The sequence below is a fragment of the Microtus pennsylvanicus genome, chromosome 7 (genome assembly GCF_037038515.1).
Source record: "Microtus pennsylvanicus isolate mMicPen1 chromosome 7, mMicPen1.hap1, whole genome shotgun sequence".
Classification (NCBI taxonomy): Eukaryota; Metazoa; Chordata; class Mammalia; order Rodentia; family Cricetidae; genus Microtus; species Microtus pennsylvanicus.
The window spans coordinates 32,023,214-32,042,209 of NC_134585.1; the positions used below are offsets into that span (position 1 = coordinate 32,023,214).

Genomic DNA, 18,996 nt, shown 5'->3' on the forward strand with positions numbered 1-18,996 from the left:
TCCATTTTTACCCCTTGATGCCCAACCAACTTCACTGTAGACAGCTTGCATTGAGTTCCAAAACCCTGGCATTGCATTGTTTCTTGCTTGCCAAGCTCTAGGCCCTTCAACCATAAAGTAGTAGATTAAGATATCTTTGAATTTCTGTTCTTGGCTCTGGCTGCCTTGCCTTGAGAAAAGCCAGCTAACCTTCATGCCTGGATCTGAAGTGTATATGTGAAGGCCAATGCTGGCCTCTTCCTCGGGCGCCCTATGTGGGTTGACGGTTAAGATAAACTCTTCAGATCTACCAGATAAAGGGCATTTATTTTTCTCCTCTTATTTCCAGACTGGCACCAGTCCCTCCAAGTCCAAGACTTGGAAAAGTGCTACCCCCTTCCCCAGAGGGCAGTGCTCTTGTATGCTGCCTGTACAGGAGAAATTGGCAGGGTAATGAGAATTATCGTGATCTGTTGGCGGTGACACTCGCATGATGGGAGTGTCGTAGCATGAACGATACCTGTGAAGTAGCTGAAAATCCGGGTGGTTATTCCAGTGTGGAAACTGAAAATGAAATTCTGCTCTGAGCTATAACTACCAGGACCACACATATATAGCAGCTTCAGCATTTAACCTTTTTACTCCCGAGTGACAGAGTTAATCCATGGTCCTATTGAGAAAAGAATGTTTCCAAGAACACAGCTGTAGTTAGTCACCCACCCTGTGAAGATGGCCACCCCTTGCCAACAGACCTCTCCCTCCTACCCCTGCTATCCCTCTACCCTACATTCCCTTCTTCACGATAATGTATTTTTGCTTTGTGACAAGTCTGTTTAACTGGGAGAGCCTGGTAGGGTCACCAGGGGGTATATATCTGAAGATAGTGACTCTTTCATCTCAATAGCCATCAGTAGCCATCAGTTTGGGCACGGAGAGAGAGAATTCCATGAGCCCTTTGCCTATACATGAATGGTCTTGGGTTGTGCATGTCCATGTGGGCACCTATAGCTCCTATGAATTTAGAGTTGCAATGGCTCTGTCATAAAAGGGTTCGATGGCAGGTTTGGTGCACAAAAAAAGACATAGTATATAGGGTCCTTTGTGATCCGGGTCTAGGCTTCCCCTGTGGGGTCCTGGAATATATCACCTATGGGTAAGGGGGACTTTGCTGTAAATAGTGCAGAATACTGAAGAAGGACTGATTCAGTATCAGGAGTGTGTGCAGCTGAGACATTGGATGCAGGGCTGAGAGTCCCTGTCCTTGACACAACATTTATTCTTCTCTATAAGGAAGATAATGTGAGGCAAGCTGAGGAAAAACTGAACAAGAATGAGAACTCTTACCTTTGCTCATTCTTTGTTATTTGTTATTTTATTTCTTGATTCGAAATATATTTTCATAGAATATATATTATCATATTCTTTTTCTCCCCCAAACTTCTCCCAGATCTTCTTCCCACACACCCATACACCAAACTTCATGTTCTTTCTCTCTCTTAAAAACAAACAAAAAAGAGCACATGAAAAAAAAAATCCGTGGAGTCCACTTTGTGTTGGTCAGCTACTCCTAAGCATGAGGCATGATCTGGAGTATTCACTTCATTGAAGAAAACTGCTTCTCCCCCACCCAATACAAATTCCAAGTAGCTTCTTGTTAGGGGTGGAACTTTGTGCCATCTCCCCTTCTTCATGTTGGGATGTTGTCTTGTTTGAACGTATGCAGGTCTTGTATACTATCACAGTCTCTGAGTTCACATATGCATTAGCCCTGTTGTGCCTGGAAAACACTCTTCCCATGGCGTTATACACCACCTCTGGTTCTTACAACATTTCTGCCTCCACTTCCACATAGATCTCTGAGCTTTAAGGGGAGGGGTTTGATAAGGACACCTCATTTAGAGCTGAGGGCTCCCACGCTCTCGGCACATTGTCCAGTTATGCATTTCCATGCTAACTGCCATTTCCTGTAAGAAGCATCTCTGATTATGCTTCAGCAATGCACGGATCTCTGGTTATAGCAATGTGTCATTAGGAGTCATTTTATTCCTTTGTTCATCTGTCTAGTCTCAGGTCCTTGGCCTCATTAACAGTGTCAACTGTGGGTTGCAATTCGAGAAGCAGGCCTTAAAGGTTATCTCATAACGTCTGTGCCACTCTTGCACCAGTGGCCATACCTTGCTGACAGGTTGCTGTTACAGGCTACAGAGGTTGAGCTGTGTGAGATAGATGATGACTTTTCTCCTCTGTTAGTTTGTGTAGTACTTCTAGCACCATGAATACTAGTCAGTGATGGTGATGCTTCTACTTGAGCACCGGCTTGATTTCCTGATGTAAATATATGGTGTCTTTGGCAATAGGGTCATGGAGAATAACCAATAGCAGTGATAATATCATGTGATGGGGGGGATCTTTGCTCATACTTTAAATCAGTGCCACAAATAAGTTACAAATTTCATTTCTATCAGGTCTTATTACTTCATCAGTTTCTTTTATTTTGTCACAGATATGTTCTTTTCAGAAAACCTAGGGACCATTCCCCAAAAATAAAGTGCAAATCACCCTTAGGAATCATAATTTTTAAATAACTTCAGTTCTAATAACATACAATCTGTGTAAATACTTACTAACTAAACTCTAGATTACATATGAATGATACCTTATTTCGATATTTTTTAAACAGATACTTACATCTGTTCTTATGTCTTAGGCCCCCAGCAACTGAAGCTTAGAAATAAATTGTATTTCTCATTTTGGAGGCAAGAATTCAGAAACAGTGTGATAGTAACCAGTGATATCCTTGATGAATGCTTAGATACGGGGCTCTATGCCATGTTATCTTGCCCATTATCTCATTTAATCTTTGGGCCTGACTCATGAAATGATGTTCCCTTTCCCTTTGCTCCTAAGATATCAAAGCAGAGATCCAGTTGATAGTAAACTTCAAAACATGGCGTACTGAGCTGTGACTTGCTCAGCTAGTAAGTGATGAGAAATAGAGATGTCTGTTTGCCCCTTGTAAATACAGTTTGCCAATGAAACACAGTGTATTTCATAAAGCCATTGCACATTATACATACAAAACATTTTATACTTGTATTACATTAGAAACTTACTTGACTAGTCATAAAAATTCATATTTGGGGAAATTATTATATACTTGGGTGTCTCATGCATCTCTTACCCATGCTGCTCATTTATTTGCTTGATAGGATTTGTTAGATAGATAAATCCTATTGAAATGCTTGGCAGTACTTAAATCAATATTAGCAAGTAAGTTAGCATTGACATGTGGATGTTCAGCTCCACTCAGCTTCTGTGGGGCACCTACTATGTAAAATGCTTTAGCCCACACTAGCATAAGTAGCTCCTTTGCCTCGGAAAAACTTACAGTCCTTTAAGGGCTTGTGTTTATAAAGTGTTTCTAAGCACCCTTGTGAGCAGTTATTAGGATTCCCATTTGTTGATTCTGTTGAGATAGGATGCTCGTAAAAAAGGTATGAGTGTCTCCTGAGTATGATTTTTATTCAGCATGGAAGAGGAGTATCTGAGGAGTATCTATCTAGGCATTGATTGAGGTTTGTACATATAAAAAAAATACAGCATGAAACAACAAATCCTGAGAATTGAAGGAAGAAAAGGAGAATGCTTTGGAAGGAACTGAGAAAGGAACTCATGTGTTACTGGAATAAGAGGAGTATCAGCAGTGGAGGGTGATTGTAGTGGGCGGTGAGTATCCGCAGTGAGGGTAACTGTAGTGGGTGGTGAGTATCCGCACTGGAGGGTAACTGTAGTGGACGGTGAGTATCCGCAGTGGAGGGTAACTAACTGTAGTGGACGGTGAGTATCCGCAGTGGAGGGTGACTGTAGTGGGCGGTGAGTATCCGCAGTGGAGGGTAACTGTAGTGGACGGTGAGTATCCGCAGTGGAGGGTAACTAACTGTAGTGGACGGTGAGTATCCGCAGAGGAGGGTAACTGTAGTGGACGGTGAGTATCCGCAGTGGAGGGTAACTAACTGTAGTGGGCGGTGAGTATCCGCGGTGGAGGGTAACTAACTGTAGTGGGTGGTGAGTATCCGCGGTGGAGGGTAACTAACTGTAGTGGGCGGTGAGTATCCGCAGTGGAGGGTAACTAACTGTAGTGGACGGTGAGTATCCGCAGTGGAGGGTAACTAACTGTAGTGGACGGTGAGTATCCGCAGTGGAGGGTAACTAACTGTAGTGGGCGGTGAGTATCCGCAGTGGAGGGTAACTGTAGTGGGCGGTGAGTATCCGCAGTAGAGGGTGACTAACTGTAGTGGGCGGTGAGTATCCGCAGTGGAGGGTGACTGTAGTGGGCGGTGAGTATCCGCGGTGGAGGGTGACTGTAGTGGGCGGTGAGTATCCGCAGTGGAGGGTAACTAACTGTAGTGGGCGGTGAGTATCCGCAGTTGAGGGTGACTGTAGTGGGCGGTGAGTATCCGCAGTGGAGGGTAACTGTAGTGGACGGTGAGTATCCGCAGTGGAGGGTAACTAACTGTAGTGGACGGTGAGTATCCGCGGTGGAGGGTAACTAACTGTAGTGGGCGGTGAGTATCCGCGGTGGAGGGTGACTGTAGTGGGCGGTGATTATCCGCAGTGGAGGGTAACTGTAGTGGGCGGTGAGTATCTGCGGTGGAGGGTAACTAACTGTAGTGGGCGGTGAGTATCCGCGGTGGAGGGTAACTGTAGTGGGCGGTGAGTATCCGCAGTGGAGGGTAACTAACTGTAGTGGGCGGTGAGTATCCGCAGTGGAGGGTAACTAACTGTAGTGGGTGGTGAGTATCCGCGGTGGAGGGTGACTGTAGTGGGCGGTGATTATCCGCAGTGGAGGGTAACTGTAGTGGGCGGTGAGTATCTGCGGTGGAGGGTAACTAACTGTAGTGGACGGTGAGTATCCGCGGTGGAGGGTAACTAACTGTAGTGGGCGGTGAGTATCCGCAGTGGAGGGTAACTAACTGTAGTGGGCGGTGAGTATCCGCAGTGGAGGGTAACTAACTGTAGTGGGCGGTGAGTATCCGCAGTGGAGGGTAACTAACTGTAGTGGGCGGTGAGTATCCGCGGTGGAGGGTAACTGTAGTGGGCGGTGAGTATCTGCGGTGGAGGGTAACTAACTGTAGTGGGCGGTGAGTATCCGCAGTGGAGGGTAACTAACTGTAGTGGGCGGTGAGTATCCGCGGTGGAGGGTAACTGTAGTGGGCGGTGAGTATCCGCAGTGGAGGGTGACTGTAGTGGACGGTGAGTATCCGCAGTGGAGGGTGACTGTAGTGGGCGGTGAGTATCCACAGTGGAGGGTAACTAACTGTAGTGGGCGGTGAGTATCCGCGGTGGAGGGTGACTGTAGTGGGCGGTGAGTATCCGCAGTGGAGGGTAACTAACTGTAGTGGGCGGTGAGTATCCGCAGTGGAGGGTGACTGTAGTGGGCGGTGAGTATCCGCGGTGGAGGGTAACTGTAGTGGGCGGTGAGTATCCGCAGTGGAGGGTGACTGTAGTGGACGGTGAGTATCCGCGGTGGAGGGTAACTAACTGTAGTGGGCGGTGAGTATCCGCAGTGGAGGGTAACTGTAGTGGACGGTGAGTATCCGCGGTGGAGGGTAACTGTAGTGGACGGTGAGTATCCGCAGTGGAGGGTGACTGTAGTGGGCGGTGAGTATCCGCAGTGGAGGGTAACTAACTGTAGTGGACGGTGAGTATCCGCAGTGAGGGTAACTGTAGTGGACGGTGAGTATCCGCGGTGGAGGGCTGATACACTAATGCTGTAACTCAGTGGACCAAGCCCTGTGCCTGCCCACAGGTCAGTGTTCTACAGGGACTGAGTCAGGGATCTGGATACAGATACAGGAGGACACCAGCTCTACTCAGGATCACAGCTCAGTGCTTTCTTAAAGCTTGTTTGCTAGCTTTGTTTAGTGTGAACTGTATAGTAAATTCCTTTCTGAAAGTGCCACTAGTGAGAAGTTACTTGTAGGACACGTTCTTAAGAAAGTTCAGTCATTTATAGTTCATTAACCTCTTATGTCACTTACTTCTGAAGAGCTAGAAGGACACAAATACTTCATCTTTGGGCTTTTTATAACAAACACAAAACTTGCATAACATATATAACATGCCGATGTATAAAGAGCATACAATAACCGGAGGGAAGTTGAACGTGTTGGGGGTGTACATACAAGTCTGGTGTTTATCATGAGTGATTAGTTTATATTTTATTTATCTATTTTGACCCCTCAAGATTACACTGTGAATAAAAAACTGATTGCAAAGAAAGCTACCTAGTAATTGGAGTGGTCTTAGGACACTTCAGACAATTCATAATGGAGGGGGGGGGAACGGGTCAAGTATTTATAATTGATGACTAGCTTGCTCTGTAGAAGATTTGACACCACTTTATCCTAGCCAGTAATTTAAATGAAAAAGGAAATGGGAAAACTTGTGAAGAAAAAAGGAGAGATTATACTATGGAAGAGCCAAGTGGTAGAAAGAACATGTTAGCGGGAGTAAAGAAAACCCATGTGTGTCTTGATAGCTTTCTTACTTGGGGAGCAAGGATGCCCCCTCAGTACAAATCCAGCAGTCCTACTTCCTCAGAGGAGAGGTGTGAGGAGATAAGGACGTGGGGTCATTTGGTGTGTGCAGACTGGAGTAGGGACCAGTGGAAAGCTTATCGCTAAACCCTCCCGCATGTGACATATGTGTCAAGGCGGGAGATGGCGGAGATCCATTAAACCCTTCCTGGGTGGTTTAGAATACTCACCCTCCCTTGGAACTTGTGTGAAATCTGCCCCATCTGAGGTTCTGCAGAAGAGGGTTCCTGGGGAAAGAAGCCACAGACCATCCTTCGATTTCCCAAACTCTGACGGATCCTTTCTCAACACCTTACCTACCAAAGGTTGGTGAGAACACAACCTCTCTTCCACAAAGCAAAAAGTCTTTTCCTTTTAAAACATCGACTTTGGCTCATTCCTGTTTAGTTTTGAAAGTGAAGGCCAATTAAAATGCAGGGTTCAGAACCTGTTTTCAAACTATACTGATTCCCTCAGTCATCAGAAGTCAATTCAATCCCTTAATACGTTATTGCTGGCAGCTGAAGGGAAATGCAAAGTGCGAGCAATACGACCCCCTCCCTCTCCCGTAGCTCAAGGAGCAGTGTCAGAGAGCCTGTGACGGATGTCTGCACTCTGAGCTCAAGTTGTGTTCTAAATACTGTCTTCTAAAGTTGACATCATTTCTCTCTGTACTCCGTGTATGTGGCTTGTTTCTCTCATCCCCCCCCCCCATTTCCTATGAAGTGCAATGACTATGGAACTTGTTGGGAATTTCTTCTTTATCTCTAATAGTTTAGACAATTCATCCAGTAAACCTCAACTAAGATTCTACTGTCTTAAGTATGCCTTCAGAAACATCCTGTGAATTCTGTGTAATAATCTGAACCTCTTTTTGAACGGCATAAAAATGAGAGGGTCTTCTCCTTTTAAGGTATTTAGGGAGAACCTTGGAGTCAAGAACTGGCCGTTCTAGGATACACTTCATAGAAATGAGTTTCAAGTCTCTGTTGTAAACATTCCCTCTTGGCCTTCATTTATTCCTGTCACTTCGTGCCCTATGAAGCATGCCCACATAGTACTCTTCATGCGTCTGCTGTTGAGTCCTCTGAAAATGCTGTTTGTTTCTCCCCCACCTCTAGGAGATGACCTGGCTTCCTCCACTCTCTGCTATTCAAGCTCCTGGCAAGGTGGAACCTAGCAAGTTTCCATTCCCAAATAAGGTGAGCACTTGTAGCACAAGAGAGAGACCTGTGCTGTATGGACATTTGTCACGGACGGAATGTTGGCCCTTCGGCATCTCTTTCCCTGAGACGTTTGTCAGAGGCCTGTGATTCTGGCCTTCGGTAGTTTGTAAGGATGTGTGTGTTCACTGAGGTGGGTCAGTGAACAAGCTTGTGACCTCATGTTTCCGTATTCTGAAAATGGTTGTTTTACCTAAGTCCCTTTAATACAGTTCTCATGTTGTGGTGACCCCCCGCCCAGCCATAAAATTATTTTCATTGCTACTTTATAACTGTGATGTTGCTACTGTTATGATTCACAATGTGATATCTGTGTTTTCTGATGGTCTTGAGTGACCTATAAAAGGGTCCTTTGACCGCCAGGTTGGACTGATCTAAGTGTTTGTGAGATTGGAAAGCATCTTGCAACCATTCACACAGTCAATGAGATCCTGTGTCCACACCCCATTCCCATACACCAGAAAACTGTTTTTAATGGTTAATCTTAAAATGAATGCCTTAAAATTAGAAGCATGTAGTATTTAATTCTGCCTATCCTTATCCAATTTCCTAAGATTTAAAAGGGATGCCTATGTCTTCTAAAGGAACTCAGCCACAAGACACACTTAAAGTATACCTGAGTCTAGTATGCTTCCCATGACTTTTCTAAATAGCTAAGCACTCTTTATCAAAGATCAAATTATACAGGTAGAAAGGAAGGAAAGTAGGAAACTCAATGACATTCCGCAGCCAATATGTTCTCTATAGAAATATCACAACCTTCTAGAGTGAATCATTGAAATAACTGTCCATTTCCATTACCAGAAATATAAATTCCGTTCTAAGAATTAGACTTTGACTGCTCTCTCCTTACCTCTTCCCTCCCTCCCTCCTTCCCTCTCTTTCTTGCAAATAGTCAAACCCAGGGCCTCCCACCTGCTAGGCAAGCACTCTCCCAATGAGCCTGCTAAGAGCTGATTATATTTCCCTCAACCAAGTGTACTGGGAAGACCTTCTGAGTGACTGTGGACAGTAGCAAAATATTGGGTAGTGTAGATTTACCTACTCCATTCGTAGAGGTAGGCCTATTGTTTATGATCTATTACTACAAACACCAGTACCACAGGCACTCTTTGTGAATGTCCCCTTGTGTGCCTGCCATTGACTGCCCCCAGTCAGGACAGAAATTATGATATCGAACCCCTGGAAACCACATTTACACTTGGCTGTGTTTCAGGAAGTCTTTTTCTGTATCCTAGCCAATGATTAATACTATCCAGGGTTTTATCATTGTGCCGGTATGATGGATGAAAAGTTGATATCTCATTGTTTTAATTTGCATTTCCCCAATTACTTCTAGCTTCAGCAGTGGCTATTCTTCCTCTGTGGATCGCCCATTCACATCCATTGCCACTTCATAAAAATGATTTGTAGTTACTTCTCTTATCTTACTCATTTGTCTAGCACATATAATGGAATCATTTTGTAACTTTATTTATGTGCCTTTTATCTAGAAAAGTGTTTAATTTTTCTGTCAGAGGGAAGAAAACCCTCCCTTTTCCAACATTCTAACAATGGTCTCTATTTCTAATTCTAACATGTTTTTTTTTTTAATTTTAAAAAATGTGGATGGTGGAAGTTGGGAGACAATAGCTTTCATCTTTGTAGCAGTTAGTAAATTACTGTAGCACTGTTAACACATAAGCCCATTTTTCTCCCTGGAATTTAAAATGTGTCTTTAGGCCTCACTATTCAGATACAGGAGTGCACGCGCATACACACACATTTCTCAATAACTTATGTAAATCAGGCCTACTAAGCTGGGCATGGTAAGACACCTGTCGTCCCAGCTACTTGAAAGGATGAGGCAGAGGATCTTCTGACCCTGGGACTTCAAAGACTAGCTTTGACAACATACTAAGACTCTGTCTCAAAAAAAAAAAAAAAAAGGACAAGGATGGGGGGTGGAGAGGGAGAGGAGGAGAAAGAAAAAAGTGTCACAATCTGCACATAACCTGACCTGAACCCATGGCTACCCAGAATGCAGTCAGACAAGCTTTTCTTTTTAACTATTTGTTTGTTTTCAAGACCACGTTTCCCTGTGTATCCCTGTCTGTCCTGGAACTCACTCTGTAGACCAGGCTGGCCTCGATGTCACAGAGATCCACCTGCCTCTGCCTCTTGAGTGCTGGGCTTTCTAAAATACACACCTTTATGTCACTGTTGTGATAGAAGTGGGCACATCCCAAAGCATATTTAGCTCCTATTCCTATCCCAAAGTATGTTCTGTTTAGTTCCATGTACATACTTAAGTAGGAACTTAACTCCTAAGATGACACTGAGATTTTAAGGTACTAGTGCAAAAATGTCATTTTGATGGCATTATGAATTATAGTTAACAAATTAAAATACAGTAAAGGGGCCAGTAAAATTATTCATTAGGATAAAGGTGCTTGCCAGCAAGACCTGCTTCCCTAAGATCAATCCCTGGCATCCACATGGTAGAAATAGAGAATTGTCTCTTGAAAGTTGTCCTTTGACCTCCAAAGGCACACTCTGACATGCATGTGCATGTATGTGTGCAGGTACGTACACACATGCACACACATATGATCCGCCTTCTTATCAAATTTTAAGCATATGATACAATCAATATAATATTAACTACAGTTTTAATTTTTGGTATATTAATGCCACATATCATTCACACATGTCATGTATATGACATGTATACATGTATGTCATATATCAGATATATGGTGCATTTACATAAGGTCTAATATATATTTACATATGTGTATATAAATATATATGTACATGTGTGTGTGCTAAATGAAATAAGCCAAAACTGAAAGAAAAATGCTGTATTATTGCTTATGATTCTGCTTCTGTTTAGAATCTAATATAGTCAAACTTACAGTATCTGAGGGTAGAATGACAGTTTCTGGGGCCTGTAGTGAGCACGGAAATACACGCCCAAAAGTGTATTCACGTTAGCAAAGTGAGCATGTTCCAGCCATCTAACATATGTGAAAAACCCACCTTTAAAAACAAATAGCTAGGCGTTAGCTAATTTATTTTTACTGAGAAATAAACTATTATTTATTCAAAAGGCAGAGAATTTCAAACATGAATGGAAACTACCCTATTTAGGACCCCTGTGAGGGTTGTATAGAACTCATCCCTAGGTTTTTGGTCTGTTTGTTTGTGTGTTTTGAGTCCCTGAGAAAGAGCCTGTAAATGATTTATGGTCCAGGAGTGTTGGCGATCTTACTAACGCCTCCTCTCAAACAGCTTGGCTGAGAATACTGATCATTGTCTTGTAGGATAAAATGGAGCTGGTGCCTGCTTCTGCAGTAACCCCGCCACACACTTAGTGTCTGAGGACAGCACACATTTGTCTCACTGCTCTGGAGGGCGGAGCCTTGAGGTCAGGTTTGCTGACTGAAATCAGGCCCTGGGCAAGGCTCTGCTCTTTATGTGGTCTCCAAGGACATTTTAGGTTGTCTCCAAGGACAGTTTCATTTCCTCCTTTGCCTGCTTCTGGAAGCTTCCTTGCTAAGGGCTCCTTTTACTCTGACCTGAAGCTGGAAGTCTTTTCTTTGTCCCATCCAGTCCCAGGGGACTGGTTTTGCTCCTGCCCACCAGTCCCCGCAGGAAAATATGAATAAAAAATGAAATAATCATTCCAAGACTTAATATTAATTATAGTCATTTGGCTGGTGGCTCAGGCTTCTTACTGGCTAGCTCTACATATAAATTAACCCATTTCTAATAATCTGTGTATCACCACGTGCCCAGTGGCTTTACCAGTACTGCTCTGACATCTTACTCATCGAGTTGCTGCTGGTGTCCCCACAACTCCGCCTGCTTTCTCCCTGTACTCAGTTTAGCTTCCCCTCTTAGCTGTATCTGCCCTGCCATAGACCAAAGCAGCTTTATTCGTCAACCAATAAAGCAACACATATTCACTGCATACAGAGGGCTTCCCACATCACTGACTTCTGCTTGTCTTGACTCCTCTAACTTCCTCCAGCATCCTCCTTTGTCTTATCAGGAATCTTGAAATGATATTTGGCCTCCCTGAATAATTCCCTACTTTAGAATCATTAGCCAAATTACATCCATAACTGCCTTTTTCCCATGTGAGGTGGCATATTCGCTGGGCCGTGGAATTAGCAGCTTCACCATCTTTGAGGCTGCCAGGACTCTGCCTATTACAAAGATAGTTATTAGCATTTACAATAAAGTGCGCTACTTTTTTGTGTGGTGCTAGGGCAGAGTCCACAGCCCCGAACTCGGAGGCAGGTGCTTCCCCACTGGCTCTGCTGGTGGCCAATTCTAGAGTGCTTCTCTCTGTACCCTTATCTCGCCGATTAATGCACTGACAACTGGACAGTGCCACTAATTGATTAGACTACTAATGTTTGGATTATTGAGCTAGAACTGTCTATGGAATTTGAGGGGCAAAAAAAATCTTCAAAACGACTAATAAATAATGGAGCCAAGACCTTATTAAGATTAAGGGTGTCATTGGCTCTCACAAAAGGAAAAGTCAATTTTACTGCACCACACATCCTGAGTTTCTCCAGTGTCACTAATTTAATTAGCTAAACACTTCTGAGAATCTCTTCATTTTGTCTAAGTATTAAAAGATATATACTAAAGCAAAGTCAGTTGATAATGAACTTGGCTTTCGTTTCTGTCCTCTCGGGACTTGATTTGGAGTCACAGTTCCCTAGACAAACACTGCCCGGCATTTCTGCCTCGTTCTTCAAATCTCAAAAGTAATTGGATTTGGTAAAGAAAACAATCCATGACTCCTGTAAATTGGCTGCCATTCATTACCAGGTATCTCAGCCAAGAGAGAAGAAAATGAATTCTCTCTGCCCCTTTCCCCTTCATTTTGCAGCAATCTTATAACTTGAAATGCAAATAAAGAGCTGGAAAATGAAATATGCTTTTCAGTCTGGGTCGGAATACACATCCCAACCCAGGGGCATCTTGGGCGCTTTCACGTGGCTAGGAGTGATGAATCTGGCGGATCAGCCCTCATCTGGAACTATTCTTGCTGAGTGGTTTTCAAAGCCTTGCACAGAATTCTAGCATCATTACAGAAATGAGAATTGACTGCCTTCCTCTTAATTCTCCAGAAAAGAGAATGAGAGCCAGCACATGTGAAGGGAAGTGCCCGCAGTTGGACGGCTTTTCACACATCTCCTGCAGGTTGCTGGCGTGCCTCACATCTCCCAATGAATATTTGCACTAAGGCTTCATGATTCCCATCACCTCAAAAAGAAACATTTAAATTAACTATAAATTATATTTTGTCAACGTGAGCCTTATTGACGCAGAACGAAAGGAAACAAGACTGCTTGGGGCCAGCAAAGATGCCTCAGCAGGCATTGGCACTTGCTGCCAAGCCTGAGGACCTGTAGCTGAGGACCACGTTGGGTGCCAGATGTAGCACACATTCTAATTGGTCTTAATAGTAAAACCTCAGAGTCAGATATTAGGGGGTGAAAGATAAGAGAAGCAGAGCATCCAGCCACTAAAGTTCTTTTTACCTCTACTGAATCATCAGACCATAGGGGGCGAGATCCTGTCTCTGCATGTCCTCAGACAGAATGCTATGAACTCCTTCCTGCCTTATATTCCTCTTTCTGCCCAGCCATATCCCTTCCTGTCTCCACCTCCCTAGTGCTGAGATTAAAGGCATGTGACTGCCAAGTACTGGGATTAAAGGTGTGAGCCACCACTGCTTAGCTCTGATACTCTTTCAGACTGGATCAATCTCGCATAGCCCAGGGTGGCCTTGAACTCACAGAGGTGCCTCTGCATCCACCTCCACCTCCAGAGTGCTGGGATTAAAAGTGTGTGTCACCACTACCTGGGCCCTATGGCTAGCTAGTTGCTAGCTCCACACTCTGATCTTTAGGCAAGCTTTATTTGTTAAAGCACAAACAAAATATTCATCAGTGCCTAAGTTCTATCCCCATGACTTGCATTGTAGAAGAGAAGTGATTCATAGAAGTTATCCTCTGACCGTCACACACACACTTACACTGGATGGACGGACGGACGGACGGACGGACGGACGGACGGACGGATGGATGGATGGATGGATGGACTGAGTGGACAAATCCTACCAGATTACATTTCTTTTGTTAATTAGCTTCAAGAGTCATATGAAAATACAAATTTTTTCCATTTCTAGCTTTTGGTAATTCTAGTGATGAACTAATGAACAAACAAGGAGAAATGTGAGTGGAGTCAACTTCAAAAAGTTCAGCAAAGCCATTATTTTTAAGAACTACCAACACCAAGGCTGGAGAGAGGGCACAACAGTGACCAGAACTTGCTGCTCTTACAGAAGTAGACTTGGCATGTCAGACAGCTCACAGCTCCAGGGCATCTGATCCCCTCCTGCTCTTACACATGCAAATCCACACACACACATGTACTTCATTTTTAAGAATAATAAAAATAAAGTGTTTAAAAGAGAAATGTTCTTACCATACCAGTATGAGTTCTACTTTCCTCCAAAACAATAGTTGAAAATCCTCTTCTTTCATTGATCTACAGCTCATTTCAAGAGGCCCAGAATTGCCTTTTGTTTTACAGTCAATGGCATCTTATGGTAATTACCAAAGTTTCCTTTCATGGCAATCAGATTAGTTCCTTTCTCAAAACCGTGGCCAGCGTTCCAGACACAAGTGAAGGGGAAGAGGGCTCGTGTAGGCTCCCAGTTTCGGATGATTCCTTCATCCTGGAGGGAAGGGCCTGTTGAGCAGAGCATCCCCATATACAGCAGGGAGCAGAGGAAAGACATGGTTCAGAGGACATGCTCAGTAACCTACTTCCTCCTCCTAGACCCTACCTCCCACCATCACCATTTCCTAATAATTCCACCATGTTGTTTGTCTACAAGTCAGAGCCCCGTGGTCTAAATAACCCTGGAAACCCCTCAAAGACATAGCCAGAAATGTGTTTTACTAATCTCTTAGGTGTTCCTCAATCCTATCAAATTGATAATTAAGATTGACCATCACAGTTCTACATGGGCTGATGGGTCTTCATTTGATTGGAATGACATGATGCATCTTATGAAACATGTTATTCATTACCATACTTCACTAAAGGGCGCTCACGAACACCAGTGCGCCTAGTAATTTCTATCTTGAGCAAAATCACAGCTTTTTATGAGTTAAATACTACATTTAAGGGGTTTCAGGATTCCCAAGATGCCAAATAATAGTTCTAGTGTTGGAACTTCAAACTAAGTCATCTTTAAAGGCAGAAGGGCTGATTCTCTCCACTGTGCGGTTGATCACCAGAATAGCACGTTTGAAGTGTGACCCTGATGAGCTAGAAATAGCACAGAAACCGAAGGATGTCCTGATAGGAGATGACAGCAGTTTGGTGGTTTTTTTTGTTGTTGCTGTTTGTTTGTTTGTTTGTTTCTGTCTCAGTGAAGTTTCTTTATCAATTATTATAGAGCCATGCTTGGATTAAAACAGTCATCAAAGTAAGAGTCTTTTGACCTTATCAAGTGTCCTTTTTACATGTGTGCTTTTATACATCAATATAGTTTTTTTTTAAAATCTCATACTTAAAAATAAAACAAAGAAGCAACGAAGTTTCGCTCAGAGTCAGGAAGATCTCAGAGACCAAGACACTCTTGAATTACAGAAACCAGTGAGACGTATGTCCCAAGAGGGAACTTTGGCAGAACACACAGGTTGAAGCACTCAGCCCCGTGACATCACTTTTAGCCAGAGTTAGTCTTTCGCATGCATCCCTCACTCGTGACTCACAGGACTCACCGGCATAGTCTCTAAGTAGCCTAACAGAAAGGTCAGGGAGCCGGTGAAAAGGACTGGCACTCTCCAGGAGTGCACTAGCAGAAGGTGAATCACCAGGGCGGAGACAGCCTCTGAAGCAGAATCCACAAGCATGTTGGTGTCTGGATAGTTGGTGGAAAGGACCCCAGCTTCTGGGCCCTTTGGAGAAAGCAGTTACCTCCTTCTGCTTTGACCCAACCTGGCACTGGCTTCCTGAAGAAGGAACAATTCCACACTGTGGAGGCCTCTGAGATTTCACAGATAACTGGACAAGGAAGGGTGGCAGATAGTTTATCAGGGTTCGGAGAGCATCCGTGTTTTCTTAAAGAAATGAATGCATCAAGAACAGACTAATGACTCGCTGGGCCAGCTGTAGTTAAGAATGATGATGGTCAGGGCCTGGGAGAGCGCTCTGGGTAAAATGCTTGCTGTGCAAGTCTGATGGCCTGAGCTTAGATCTCTAGACCCCCATGTAAAAAGCCAGATCAATAGCAAGCCTCTAACCCCAGCACTCACAGGATGAGGCAGAAGCTTGTGGGCTGGCTAGCCTGGCGTATGTAGTGCAGAAGTACAAACAAGGGAAACACTATCTCAAACAAGGCAGAAGGTAAGAACAGATCCCAGAATTTGTCAACACACACACACACACACACACACACACACACACACACACACACGCGAGATTGCTTTTCTACCCAAAGGATGACAACCTGGAAATATTGGAATTTAATGAGTTAGTGTTTTCTGAGCTAATCTGGTAGTCAGAAGACATCAGTGCAGTAGGAACAAATTCTGAGTTCGTTCATATCTTTTTCTATACCATCTTCTGTAGTGATTTTTTGCAAGCAATTATTTTTAGTATATTCTGCTTCTCCTTCTCTCCCCCATGCAAAATGAAATAATAAGTCATTAATCAGAGGGTTTTTTTAGCTAAAATTTGATCTTCTGGGATGTAGGAATGAAGCTTCCTGTGAACTGCGAGCTCATCCTGACGCTCTGCTTCAAAAGAGGGGAAGCCAGTAGCTGTCGTACAAGTTGCAGGATAGATCAGCAAATGAGCATCCTACTCCGTTAGTGTGGGCAGAGAATCAGAAAAGGCCTCCCTGTCTGTTTTTAGAAGAACAGGCTGAGTGCTGAAATCCATGCCAGTTACCATCCTTGTCCATTGATGGCTAGTCTCCTCCGCCTAGAGCCACCGCCTACGCACAGCACGGAGAAGCTGACTGACTGAGGCCCAAAATGTTTTCTACAAATTAAAGCTAAAACAAACTGTGTCCATATATAAACTCCAAATTAATTGGAGAAGAAGAGCACACCAACCCATCTGGAGTCTTTAATTGTGGACATTTATTTTTTGTATTACAGAGTGTAACACCCAAAGTAGGCCAGCGTCTCTTTGCAGATTAGGCTTCAGCCTGTCACCGCGAGAGTGGTTTATTTATTTCATCTTCACACTCTGATTTTCCAAAAGCTGAGTTCCAGAGTAAGAACTAAACTCGTTGCTCTTCTGAAGGCAAATAGCTCATTATTACCTAAGAAAGGTTCCTTGGGCGTCTGTAACTCTGGCCACACAGCTCCTACCCAACAGCCTGGCTCATTTTATCCTATCCCGGAGGGGTTTCTTTCTAAAATGGACATTATTACTTAGATTTAAATATCACTGGTCCTATTAAGTGTCTCCCCCTGCCTGATAGCAACTGCATTCCTAGAGCAAAATGGTGTAGAAATACATCAAGTCCTATATTAGTAGTTAATTCCATTTCACTAGGTTTTTATTCCACATATCAGAATTATATAGGAGTTTTAGATTTTATGTACTGGTACACATTTTTATTTACACTCTTACCATCTTCTTATATAACTCACTCTTATATTTTTATGTTAAAAAACAATTTTACAAAGAAAGAAAATTTAAATTCTCAAGACAGAAGTTTGCATTTCATTTTAATACAAATAAAAGCAGGTTCAATCTATTTACCTGAGTAGTAACTGAATCTAAGATACAGAGTAATACTGGATTTATGCCATTGCAAGTTAATGCTTCTGCATAATAACCTTTGTGTCCATCACAATGAGATCACAGTTGCTCAGTAGAGTGTGTCCAGTCAAGATGGGGCTGGCAGCCGTCATCTGTAAAGACATTAGAAGTAGGACACATTTAGAGGCAAATGAGTTGGTTCCAGAGACATTAATGTAATGTATCAGTGACTAAAGCTGGGAACTAAAGTCATAAATTTCATAGAAGAAAACATAAGGTTATTTCTCTGTAACCTTGGATTCAGTGATAGATTCTAAAATACAACCCACCAAAGTATGAATGACAAAAGAAAAATTAAATAAATATAAAAATATAAAAGTTATGTGCATCAGAGGATATTATCAGTAATAGGAGAATACTAGAAAACGGGGGAATTATCGTAAGACCATATATCTAGTAAAGGTATAGAATCAACTGTGTGAGGACCTCTTTCAACTAAATAACAAAAACGTAAATAACTACATAAAATGATGAATTACTTGAATAGGTATTTCTTCGAAAATGAAAATAGTCATCAACTGTGTGGGAATATGTTTAACATCTTTAGTTTTTTAGGCAAATACAAATAAAAAGAACAACGAGATGCCATTCTTCCCATACAGAGATGACTACAAAAAAACAATTAAAATAGTAAGTGCTGGCAAGGATGTTGAGAGATCGGAGCCTTTATACATTTCTGATAGGAATGACGGGGTTCTGCCATCACAGGAAACAGCTTGTGCTTCTCAAAACATTTACAAAGAGTTTCATAAGACCCCAAATTCTACCTCTAGGTATATACAGAGAAGGATTTAAAACAGAAACTGTGTATGTTTCAGTCAGCAGCACAGCTCACAGAATATAGACACTATATGCTATCATCAGGTGTGTGCATAAAATATCATCTTACATATCCAATAGTATTCATCCATAAAATGAACCATAGCACATACCGATAATCGTAGCACTCAGAAGCCTGAGGTAGAGGATTATAAATTCTAGGCCAGCATAGATTGTATAGTGAGACCTTGCCAAAGGAAGAAGAGAGGAAGATGGAGGAGGGAGGGGTGAAGATATGACTACTGATACCAGTTCCAATAAGAACGAAATTCCAGTGCAGCATTCTAACTGAAGAAGCCAGACTCAGAAGGTCACAGGTGTGTGGTTCTAGGTAGATGAGATACCAGAATGGGAAAGTCCAAAAACACAGATGCAAACAGGTAGGGGCTGAGGGACAGGGAAAGGGGGCTGTAGGGGATACTGCTTAAAGGGTAGGGGACTTAATGCTTGAGTGATGGGGTGCTTGCACGTAGGTAGAGATGGCAGTCATTCAACAACTTGAAAGTACCACAAGCCACAGAATTTCTTGTTTCCAA

At 43.1% G+C, this 18,996-nt stretch overlaps 1 protein-coding gene across 6 annotated transcripts in view; it reads left to right on the forward strand.

Annotated features, from left to right (window-relative positions):
* The window catches only part of Aff3 (ALF transcription elongation factor 3), a 498,774-nt gene that overhangs the window by 331,550 nt on the left and 148,228 nt on the right, over window positions 1-18,996 (forward strand). For all 6 annotated transcript variants that reach the window (XM_075980378.1, XM_075980381.1, XM_075980380.1 and 3 more), the window contains one exon: window positions 7,679-7,759. In XM_075980378.1, coding sequence (XP_075836493.1) covers window positions 7,679-7,759 — 81 coding nt within the window. The remainder of the gene's footprint in view (window positions 1-7,678; window positions 7,760-18,996) is intronic.